Source organism: Malania oleifera, chromosome 9, assembly GCF_029873635.1.
Source record: "Malania oleifera isolate guangnan ecotype guangnan chromosome 9, ASM2987363v1, whole genome shotgun sequence".
NCBI classification, from domain to species: domain Eukaryota; kingdom Viridiplantae; phylum Streptophyta; class Magnoliopsida; order Santalales; family Ximeniaceae; genus Malania; species Malania oleifera.
The window spans coordinates 82,259,524-82,272,002 of NC_080425.1; the positions used below are offsets into that span (position 1 = coordinate 82,259,524).

The window sequence follows — 12,479 nt, forward strand, 5'->3', positions numbered from 1 at the left end:
AAAATTTGAGTGGATGATGGGTGCTTATATACATGGTTGGACCCAAGACCCAATAGGTTTAAGCTTTTGGGTCAAGTTGGTGTTCACCCATGTATATCAAGCCCACCTGTGGGCTCCTCTGGTCCTAACATTCTATTAGCTCATGCTATAGCCGGCGTGCTACCTTTCTTCTTGTTTTAGGTGTTTCGACTTATGTTAGTTTGTGCTTGTTTATGTTGGTTTCTTTGTTGTGTTGGAGAGATGGGGAGCAGTGAGTAGGGAAGTCACATTTATTCCACTCTAGAACCTACAGAGCATGTTTAGGGATGTCGATTAGCTTTATCTATTTATTTTTATTGTTTGCTTCTTCTTTTGTAGCTTGGTCGCTGGTGTGCTTAAATCTATATGGAATTACATAGAAAAGACTATTTATCTCAAAGAGGTCTACTGAAAATTCTGAGAAAACGTTAACGACTGAGAGCTTATTTGTCAAAAAAAAAAAAAAATAGAATACGTTATAAATAATTAATTGGTCAGTTGAATATTCGGGAGCCAAAAATTCATTAATTTGAAGAGTCATTTTGAATAATTTGATTTATTGGATCTTGAATTTTGATGAACTTATATGGTGATGTGGCCTTGTTTGGTTTGGAATGTTTTTCCTATTGTGCTGGGGCTCAAGCCTCTTACTTGATTCCTATTTAGTTGATTTAATAAAATTTTCTATTTACCTGTTAAAAACAACAACAAGCTTTAAGCCCCACTTGGAGGGTCGACTACATAATTCCTTTTTATGTCAATTCATCTGATCTAGAGCATTTTTCTCTATTAGATTAAGATCTATTAAATCTTTCCTCACAACCTCATTCCAAATTATTTTAAGCTTACCCCTACCCCTTTTGATGCCAGAAACCATAACTAACTAATTCCTCCTCATAGGCACTCTGCTAGGTCTGCGTTTCAATTGTCCTAACCATTTAAGTCACTCTCCCTTATTTTATTTTCAACTAATGCAATTCCTAAATTATTGTGTATATGTGCATTTCTTACTCTATCTTTTAATGTTAAACCACTCATCCACCTTAACACATGCATATCAGTAACTTTCATTTTTTGTACATCTTGTTTCTTAGTTGTCCAACATTTTGAACCATAAAGTATAGTTAACCTAGCTTATAGTTATCTTATAAAACTCTCTTTTTTATTTTAAGGGTATTCTACGATCACGCAGAACATATGACACGCTCCCCCATTTTACCCAACCTATCTTAATTATATGTACTACATCTTCTTCAATTTCCCTTTCACCTTGCGTAATATATAGATCCAAAATATCTAAATCTGCCAGTGCTATTAATCTCTTGATTATCCAGTTTAATTTTCTCTTTGTTGCAACTCCTTATATTGTTGAAATTACATTTCATACATTAAGTTTTATTCCTACTTATCCTAACCCTCCATTTTGCTCCTACTTTCATTATTCAACACAATATCCTCAATAATTTCATCAATTACTAAAATAAAAAGATAATGACTCAAAGTAAAACCTTGATGTACACCAATTGTGATCGGAAACTCTGTAGAATCTTCGCCTATAGGCCTAACGGTAATCACTACTTTATCATACATATCCTTAATGGCCTCTATATGTCTACTGCAAACATGATTCTTTTCTAATACCCACCAAAGCACTTCCCTAGGTATTTTATCATATGCTTTCTCTAGATCAAAAAGCCATATGCAAGTCCTTTTTCTTTTCCCTAAATAACTTCTATTGTTGATCTCCCAGATATAAAACCAAATTGATTTTCTAAAATATTCATTTCTAATCTTATTCTATGTTCAATTATCCTTTCCCATAATTTTATCATATGACTCATAATTTTTATTCTACGATAGTTATTACAGTTTAAAATATCGCATTTGTTTTTATGCAAATGTACGAACGTACTTTTCCTCCATTCTTCTGACATTTTCTTGGTTTTTATAATATTATTGAATAGATTAACCAAATAATTCCTTTGACCCCTAAAAATTTCCAAACTTCAATTGGTATTTTATCTAATACTACAGATTTCCCACTTTTCATCTTTTTTAATGTCATCTTAACTTCAAGGGCTCTAATTTTGTAAATAAATCTCCTATTTTTAATCTTCACTTCGCTAATTAGTAGGACACTATTGAAAAATAAAATTAAATGAAAGATAATAAAAAAAAAAAATGCAAAAGATTTTGTGATTCAAACATATATGTCATATTTGGAAACATGAATTTTAGGTCTTGGATTTGAGTTTCGATGACTTTGAACAAATTTTGATCAAATGCAATGCAAATGTTAATCCAAACTTCTCCAAGGCTAGTCTACATCCATGGGATTGAGAAGTGTTAACATCAATATTACTTAATATTACTTAGCTCATCTACTAATATAGAGGTACAACTATGCATGCACATAGAGGACCATATAGAAAGACAATTATTTAAAGCCCCATTATACTTTTTCAAATATTTCAATTTAGAATAAAATATTTTAAAATATTTATCTTATCTCTACCTTTAAAATACTCACCCTCAAAATTATTATTATTTTTTTACTGCATTAATGTTAAAGAATGAAAAAAACCAATTGATTATATCTCAAATCTCTTTTATGCAAAACAAATGAAAATGAGTTATATAACAATACACAAGGGATATAAAATTAATACCACGTGGATGTAAAACTCTTGTTCTTTGAATATTAGGAGTGTTCATGAGGGTAATTTTGTCCAATTGAGGGAACTAAATTTTTTTTTTTTATTAAAAAAAAGGCCTTTTCACCTTTTTGAACAATAGAATAAAATAAAATAAAATGAATAATAGAAATAATAGCAAAGAACAAGATAATCAGAAAACAGATTATGTATAGATATGCAACTATAGAAATATGTACACATATATTCAAATTTATAAAAATAAAATTAATTCTTTGTATACAAATCTCATATAAATATAGTTTCTCAACTTAAGATGAAATATTTTAGAGATTTTGAATAATCAATTACCTTATAAACATCTCTAATCGTTGAAGACAATATCTAATATTGTTTGCATTTCATTTGCAAAAACCTAAAATAAATAAAATTTATTCAAACTTTAACTTTTAAACCGAATAAAATTTAATCCCTAAATTTCGGTATCCCAATGAGATTAAAATTCATTCATTTTTAATTTTAAATTTATTTTTTGATTCAAAAAATGAAAATTCATTGAAGTATATATGCACATATATATGGTATATACAATAAAAAATGAGAAGAGGTTGAATGAAAAAAAAATGGAACAAATTAAATGTCAATCTTATATATAAAAGTTTTATGTTAAAATTGGTACCCTCGACCTCCTCAATCGGGAGAACAAATTAAAAATGTGTACGTAGAACGTATTCATCACAACGTATTGTTGAGAACTTGAATCAAACTTACGCAACCTTAATTATTCTCATACCAAATTAATTATTTAATGAATAGAGTTTTATCAAGCATAGTCCCTTCACACTAATTAGATCCCACTGGATATAAACTATACCATGTATTTAATATATTTATATATAATATTATATCCACCAGCCCTAACAAAAACACCCAGCGTACCAATTAATTATAATTAATAAGAAATTTCCAATCAATATATATATATATATAATTACCCCCTACCATGCATGCATCCCGCCGATCATTTCCATCCACCACCAGCGCCATCCGGCCACCGTCCACCGTCCACAGTGGCCACTAGGTCGGTCGACCATCTGTACCGATCACTTCCCTTGATCTTGCTGAGTAGCCACGGCCACCTCCGCCAGCCTCTGGAGGTTGAGCTTCACCACCGTGTCCGCGAACATCTTGGTGTCCTCCCCTGTGTTCCCCTCCGGTATCTCCACTATGTACGACTCCAGCACCACCGTGTACGCCCTCCCACAGCCTCCGCCGTCGTCTGCGAACAGCTCGTTCACCGAGGTGACGGACTGGTAGTTGTTGAGGCGGTGCTCGCCGCCGACCACCCGGAAGCTGAGCACCAGGTTCTCGTCATCGAGGATATCGAGCCGCTCGGTGCTGGTGGAGGCGGGCAGCCCCGAGACGACCGTGAGGGCTCGGAAGCTGCCGACTGCGCCCGTGCCGCTGACCATCTGGCAGCTCTTGACGAAGTGCTTGTACTTGTGGGGGTTGGCGAAGTCGCGGACGAAGGGCCAGACGGCGGCGGCGGGGGCGTGGATGCGTTGGGCGATGAGGGAGGTGCAGGTGGTGGGGGAGGAGCGGAGGGTGTGGTGATTGCGGATCACCGAGGAGAGCTGCGCTAGTTCTTGGGGCGTGAGGTCGCCGGAGATTTGGGGGGTTGGGTCGTCCATGACTGACTGGCTGCAGGGTATGGTGGTGCTTAGGGTTTGACGCTGCTATAGCTAATTAACTATTGCTTTCGACTTGTTTGGGAGGGAGGGATGCATGTGAAGGGGTTTAATTGAAAAAGGAAGAAGAGAAAGGATGGGGAAAGGTGTGGAAATGAGGGCAAGGGAAGTGAGGCCATGCACCTTTCTTGTGAAATACGGTTTGCTTTATTATATAGTGAATATATATATATATATATATATATATATATATATATATATATATGGTTTTGTAATAATTTAATTATTTTTTAGGATAAATAATAATATATAGATGAAAAAGACACGAAGGGAGAGATGCAGAATGCAGGGAGGAGATCCATTACTGAAATCATGGGGTTTGGGAGAGGGTGCATGAATGAATGGCTGCAAGAGGGGAAAAAAAAAGTTGTGCGTGATGAAATTGCATTTCCTTGATAAGGAAAATGGCTAGTGGCTAGCTTGTCTTGTGAGTTGGACAAGATGAACCGTACATTTGACGCATATATTAATTAATGTGTGAAATTGAATACATTATATATCCAGAATGTGACCATTCATTTAAACTTGAAAAAGTCTAAAATGTCCAAAGTTTAGCTTAAAAAATGGAAACTCTATTTATATGGAGTTATGCAGGCTCTTCCATGATACAAGGGGTGGAAGCAAATTTTGTATTTTTGGAGGGTTTATCGGGATGTTGAATTATAATTGGGAGGTGTTAGATTATCACTTTACCAAAATATTTAAGCTGTTAGGTGTGCTGTGGAGAGATAAACACATGATAAATAGTAATCATAATAGGGAATGTAATAATTTTTTTAAAATTTCGGGCAACAAGACTAGAACCCAGAACCTTTGCGTAACCAACTCTGATATCATATTAGATTATCACTTTACTTAAAAGTTTAAACTGTTAGGTTGTAGGCCAACAATGTATATCAAGTTTTAACAGGAGGAAAGGATTTCTTGTAAGTATGTTATTTTGGGTATCATGTATTGAGTTTTAGTTTTGAAGATTTTAACTTTTAATGAAAGAAAGGTAATTAAGATTTTTGTATTTAAGTGGGGATGAAGAAAAGGACAAACATTATTTATGTTTAAATTAATACAGATGAACTAAGGGACTAATTTGTTAATCTAACAAACTAAACAATCAGATGCTCGTAATTTTATTGAAGAGTTCAATCAAGATGTGACAACAATCAATTTGGATAAAGATGTCTGGGGCATATATGAGTCAAGTCATATTCGAAATGTATTGTTTGGACTATTAATACTATTGTATAGTTTAAAATATTTGAGCAATACATTTACTATCACATTTAAGTATAGTATTTAATCCTATAATTGGTATTAGAGCCAAGTTGGCTCTACAAGTTCAACTCGATCTTGGTATCAATAGATAGTTACGATAAACTATAAAGTCTAAACCCAGCCCCATAGCTCGCTAGGCTTGATTCTTTGTATGTCCTAAAAAATGAATTGTATATCGCGGTGAGACACCTCTCAGTAAAAAAGAATAGATTATCATCAGTGTGTGGCTGACATGAGTTTTAGTGTAGACATAACATAACCGTTAATTTAACTTTAAAGAGACTGCGTTTATAATTGTAACTCACACCTATACGGTTTAAAATACATACTTCCATTTTCATTCATAAAATTCGGCCCCATAATTGGTCCCACTTACATATAATTTCACAATTATGAATAAAAGATCCTCCCTTTCTATATTAAAGACATATTTCACCCCCATGACGGGTTGTGCAGTCCGTAAATTGGACTTAGCCTCGCTGATTGATCAAAGCTAAATTAATTATATAATATCCTGTCTGTAAGTATGATTTGCCTACCTTAACATGGTCCGAACTCCAGGAGGGTACTCTACCCTTCTCTGAACAAATCGACTATCTCATAGCAACACTTTCACACCAGTGTGGCTACACTATACTTCCTCTAAGTAGCTACGGTACCGAACTTTCACATGCTCCGTACATCACCGTAACCATTTACTATGTATGCATTCTCTTTAAACAATTCTAGAAAACAGTGTGAAACCATAACGTTTCCGGTACAACATCATAAAAATCCCAACAAGTTTAATAAAAAAAATTAATCTCATGCCATATAGTTTAAAAGTTAAATCTTACTTTAATAAATTGCTCGGGAAATATCTATCATAGTATACTCGAATATGTTTCCCTGAAAATAAAAGTATGACCATCTCCATAGTTTAGATTAACTTAAAAATACATATTTTAAAAGGAAACGGAGATAATCAACCCTTCTCGCTTTAGTTTTCCTAGATATACGTATAATAAACCAAAAACCCTTATTTCTATATGTCTAATTCATTCAGAAAACCATGTATAATATTCATGTAATCACATACTTCATTTTAATTGGTTCATATTTCAAAACAGCTGACATATGTAATCTATTTCCCTTACCTTTTCCTGAAGATATGCCTGAAACATTCGGAAAAACAAAACCCTAGGTTGCTTCAACCTTGCAGCCAAGAGGTAACCCGGCAAGTGGAGAGGAGAGAGGGACGACTGGAGAGGGAGAGGACCACGAAGAGGGAGTTCGGTGAGAGAGAGAGAGAGAGAGAGAGAGAGAGAGAGAGAGAGAGAGAGAGAGAGAGAGAGAGCAAATTTTATGTTTTTCCCTAAACTTATAGCCTCTCGGCTGTCTAAAACCGTTGACAGTTTGGCCTGATACCAAACCAATATTTTCCGTATTCTTTTTTTTAGGTAACGTCCTATGTGTCCACGTCCGTTTTACTGTCCGTGACTAATCCCATGCCCCGTGGAGTGGCCCCACGGCACCATGAGGAGGGTAAATCAGGAGCTCAGTGGAAGAATTGAACCCGGGAGGCGCATTGCTAACCTCGTGAGAGGCACTCCCAGCATCCAACCTTAGCACTTGGTTGTTCAGGAAAATCGTCGACAGTTTTCCCTGAGCTTCTAAAATTGTCAACGGTTTGGTCCTTTGCCAAACCGTTTTCTTCTTTTTCTTTTTTTTTTTCTCTTTTCTTTTCTATTTTTTTTTCTTAGTTCGGTTCCTACACTTTTATGTAAATTCCACATAAATAAAATTTTGGTTTGGTATATAAACCTTATTTGCAAAGTAAATCATAGCCTCCTCTGCAAGCCATGTTCACTTTCTAGTAGATATAATTATAATGCATCAATTACTTGCAATTATTATATTAAAAAATAATTCTAAATAAAAAATCCAAAATCTCCTTCAATTAATTAAGTATTTCTATACGACAATATTTCCTAGTGAGGGTCCATGTTATTATATACAATGGCGTATATTTTCATCCTTATAATATATATATATATATATATATATATATTGATTTGTATTTCTATGCTAAAAGGACAAAAGTATATGTATTATAAATTTGTAGTATTTTTCAATAATGTTGTTATAGCCTTCCTTTCTTCTTTTGGGGAAAGTCCAATTTGTTTGCTTTGATCATCCGCAAAATGATGACGATTTTTTATAATGATCCTATGGAGTATTGGTCTAAATTCAAAGCTGGCTGATGACAAAGATATTTCAACCATCAACCAAGTGCATGCATGTACTATTATCAAACAAATTAAAGGTAAAATTGTGGACGCAATCGAAAACAAAAACCAAAAAGGATAAGAATATGATATATTTATATGACTCAAAAATAGTGTTTGAGAGTATAGATATTGGATCTTGAATTTGAATTTGGGTGGATTTGAATAAATTTCAATACGATTTTAGTACTACATTTTATCCAAATCCAGTATAGGTCTATGTCTCTCCAAACATAAGAAAAGGTAGGGGTGGCAAAACAGGTCAATCAATCCGAACCCGACCTATTTAATAAGTGGGCGTTTGAGTTGGATACCCGTTAGGTTACCCGTTTAATTATATATATATATATTTAAGAAGGACGGAACTTCCATTTATTTATTGATAAATTCTCACTTTTGGTAGAGAACACCGTGATTACAAAACAATCAAAGGGAGAAACAAAAGACAAAATTTTAAAGACCTCCCAAATAACAATACTAACATCCAGCAAAAATAGGATTACAAGTCCAATCAAAACAAAATAAAATAAGGACCTACAAAACAAACAAATGATAAACAACATAAAGCATAAACCAAAACCAACATGGAATCAGTTAAGCATACCTTATATAAGTCATACTCATCTTCTCCAATTTATACAACCCATTAATAACTCTAGGGAGTTGATTACTATTAGTAAACAAATTATTCATCCCCCTAACACCTTGACGAGTCAAGACATCTGTCACTTTATTTCCTTCTCTATACCAATGATTTATCGAAAAGTCTACTCCCTCCAATAAACCAAACAGCTGCTCCCAAAAATCCTATAAATACCACAAAGAGCACCTACTTGATCTTATCCAATTTACAACAATATTCGAATCACATTCCATATCAATACTAGTATGGTCCAAATGTTTGTAAATATTTATTTCTTCCAACACAGCTCTCAATTCAGCTTCATTATTTGAACAAGAATCAAAATATTTTAAAAAACCAAACACAAAAGAATATGTATGGTCTCTAAGGATGTCACCACCACCTATCGGCCTTGGGTTCCCCAAACTGCTCTCATCCAAATTTAGTTTCAACCTCCCTTGCCCCTGTTTTAGCCATCTCACACATTGTAGAGTTTTAATTATTTTATTCACAATTTGCACTTCTAGATTTTGCAATATCCGAAAATCAGCATCTCTTAACTGAGTCATTCCTATCATATTCCTGCTCAAAACTCATATTTATATATTACATTAAAAAAATATTAATTAAAGAGATGTATTATTTTCTACATTTTATGTTTTTTTTGTTAATATATTAATAAACAAAATAAAAAATGTTGTTTTTATAAAAAAATGTCACTTCATATGAAATGTTTTAAAAATTTTAAAAATAAATAAATTATATTTTTAAACAGGTCTTAACGGGTACCCGTTTATGACTTGTTTATTAAACACGCGAGCTTGGATTTATATGTTAGTCATCCATCAGTAAAAAGGATTAACCTGAACCCAAATCTATTTAATCCCTACTTGTTTATGATCCACCCAAACTTGACCCACTAACCCATTTTGCCACCCAAGAAATTTTTATTTATTTTTTTTTTTTGGGTAAAAGAGGCCGGCACCTCCAAGCTTTATTAGAAAACCTCTCACTTATGGCGGAGGAATATCGCGGTTCCAATCTTGAGACTTTGGGAAAACAAAAGCAAACTCCAAGATCCTAAAACTAACTTAACCAACATAAACCAAACCAAAAAACCAAAGACCAGCAACCAAACAAAAAAACTAAGAACTAAACAACCATAAGTGGAAAACAAACAAAGCTCTAGAAAATAATACAAAACATCATGAGTGCAAAGATGGAAAACCCAACAAATTCAATTGAATCATTTCCCTGACTTGCTAAGGAAGATCATCCTGACAACTATATGATCGAGAAATACCAGATTCAACCTGTTTGGCAAAAAAATCTGTACTTTTATTCGCCTTCCTGTAAACATGCTCCACTTTGAACTGTATGTCTCTCAATGCTAGCATAAGCTCTTCCCACAATTCCCATAAGTTCCAAACCTAACACTTCCCAGAATTTATCCATCGAACCAACAAAGTAGAGTTACATGCAATCTCCACTTGATCAAATCCGAGATCTTTGTACAGATTAATCCCTAAAATAATCGCCTTCAATTCAGCCATGTTATTTGTTCCATAACCCAATAATGAGGAAAAAGTTACTTTAAATAAACCTTTTTCATCTCTTATCACGCCTCCACCACCACAATTACCTGGATTACCTCTACAGCTCCCATCCATATTCAACTTAACCTAACTTATCCCAGGTTTACACCATCTAACTACACGAGGAAGACGAATCGTGAATTGATTCCATCCTGGCTCTACATCGACGAGTCCAAAATTTCCAAATGATGAGACTAGGTATAAGACCTACCAAAATGCCTAACTGTGAGGCCTGTCTTGCACAACTAAACCAGACATTAACTCTGCCTTTCCAAGTACTCGTTGCCATACAACTAACACCCAACGCAACTGTTGCTTTTTTTCCACACCTCCTAAGCAAAAGATCCGGTGCAAAACATATGTTCTAGAGATTCAATCTTGGCATTTGAACAACAATCACATCGAGAGGCCATCTGAACACCTACTTCTTTAATACGAGTATCAACTGAAAGACAAACGAACCAAAACTTCCACATACAAATTAACACCCTCTTTGGCAACATAGGATGCCAGATCCATTTTGCAATTGAGAATTCCTTTTTATGCTCCCTTATAATTTCCCAAGCACTTGCCATGGTCAATTTCCCATCTGTTGAAGGTTCCCAAATTACTGTATCTGGACCCACCTTGCAAGAAATAGCAGAGTTCATTACTTTCTCAGCCTGATCTTCACCCAACATATCCACTAATAAATCAACATTCCACCCATTTCTATCCCAACAATCTCGAGTTTGTAGCTTATGGTTACTGATGAACCTTAGCACAAAGGGGACCGGAGGCTAACCAACAATCAAACTAGAAAGAAGCCGACCCTTCTTTAATTCGAACACGGACATGCTCTAAAACTTCAAGAATCACACAAACAATCAATCTCCAAAATCTAGTTCCTTTATCTAGTTTCATTTCTCTCAAGTGGTGTTTCTTATACAAATACTTGGCTTTAAAGAATCGAGTCCACAGATTATCCATAGTTAACAATCTCCACACAAACTTCATATGTAATGATTTTTTTACCTCCTCCAAATCCCTAACACCTAAACCACCCTCACAAATAGGCTTACATATATTAGACCAGGAACACCAATTCCTTTTCCTTTTGTCATTTACTCCACTCCAAAAGAAATTTGATAACATAAAATTTATCTTTGTGAAGATAGTATTAGGAATGTCCAATACTGCCAATTGATGAACCACCATTGATGATAATACATGCTTAATTAAAATTAGCCGGCCCCCTTGAGAAAAAAGCTTAAATTTCCAACCCACTATCTTTTTCCTCAATTTATCAACTAGGGGCTCTAAAATACGGGCCGTAAGACGTCCTGATACCAAAGGAACACCCAAGTATGTAGCAGGGAAACCTCCTTTTGCAAACCAGTCGTCCTTAACAGAGATCTCTTCCGAGCAAAAGCAATTCTCTTTGACAAAAAAATACTTGACTTTTCTTTATTTATCAATTGATCAGACCAATCTTCATTTATCAATTGACCAGACCAATCTTCATACTTCTTCAGAATCTTAATAAGCATTCGAATGGAACTTCTCTTGCCATTGGCAAAAATAAGAATGTCATCCGCATAGAGAAGGTGAGATACCAAAGGCACCCCACGAGAATGATAGTAAGCCCCTATCTTATTCTCCATAAATAATAAATAGATAAGGAGATAGAGGATCTCTTTGGCAAAGCCCTTGAGAAGGTTTAAAGAAACTTTTATAAGTGTCATTCATCATAATGGAGAACCAAGGAGAGGAAACGCATTCCACCACTAAACCACAAAATCTTCATGAGAAACCAAGCTTTTCATAACCAAGTTAAAAAAATCTCAATCGACTCTATCATATGCCTTAGCTATGTCCACTTTGATCATTACATTTCCACCATTAGACTTCTTATACAATGAATGAACTATTTCTTGTGCCAAAGAAATATTTTCAAATATACTTGTACCAGGAATGAAAGCTCCCTTTCTAGAGAAATCAATGCAGACAATAAACCTGTCATCCTTGCAACAATATTTTTTGAAAAAAATTTGTAGATAACACTACATAGACTAATAGGCCTAAACTTGTCAAAACTTTGAGGATTCTGAACTTTTGGGATTATAACAATGTAAGATGCAGAATAAAATCTAGGAAAACGAGACCCAGCAAAAAAAAAATCTCTAGTTGCATCGATCACGTCTTCTTTTACAATCTCCCAGTAATCTTGGAAAAAAGCCAAACCAAAAGCATCCGGACCCGGGCTACTATTTCTCGGGATAGAAAGAATAGCATCCCTTACCTCCACCTCAGACAGTTCACGA

At 34.6% G+C, this 12,479-nt stretch overlaps 1 protein-coding gene across 1 annotated transcript; it reads right to left on the reverse strand.

The window, feature by feature from the left end:
* Window positions 1–3,530: 3,530 nt before the first annotated feature.
* On the reverse strand, window positions 3,531–4,591 carry LOC131164039 (abscisic acid receptor PYL2-like). The gene has a single exon (XM_058120958.1). It carries the CDS (start codon window positions 4,361–4,363, stop codon window positions 3,776–3,778), a length of 588 nt encoding a protein of 195 aa, XP_057976941.1. The 5' UTR covers window positions 4,364–4,591; the 3' UTR covers window positions 3,531–3,775.
* Window positions 4,592–12,479: the final 7,888 nt, after the last annotated feature.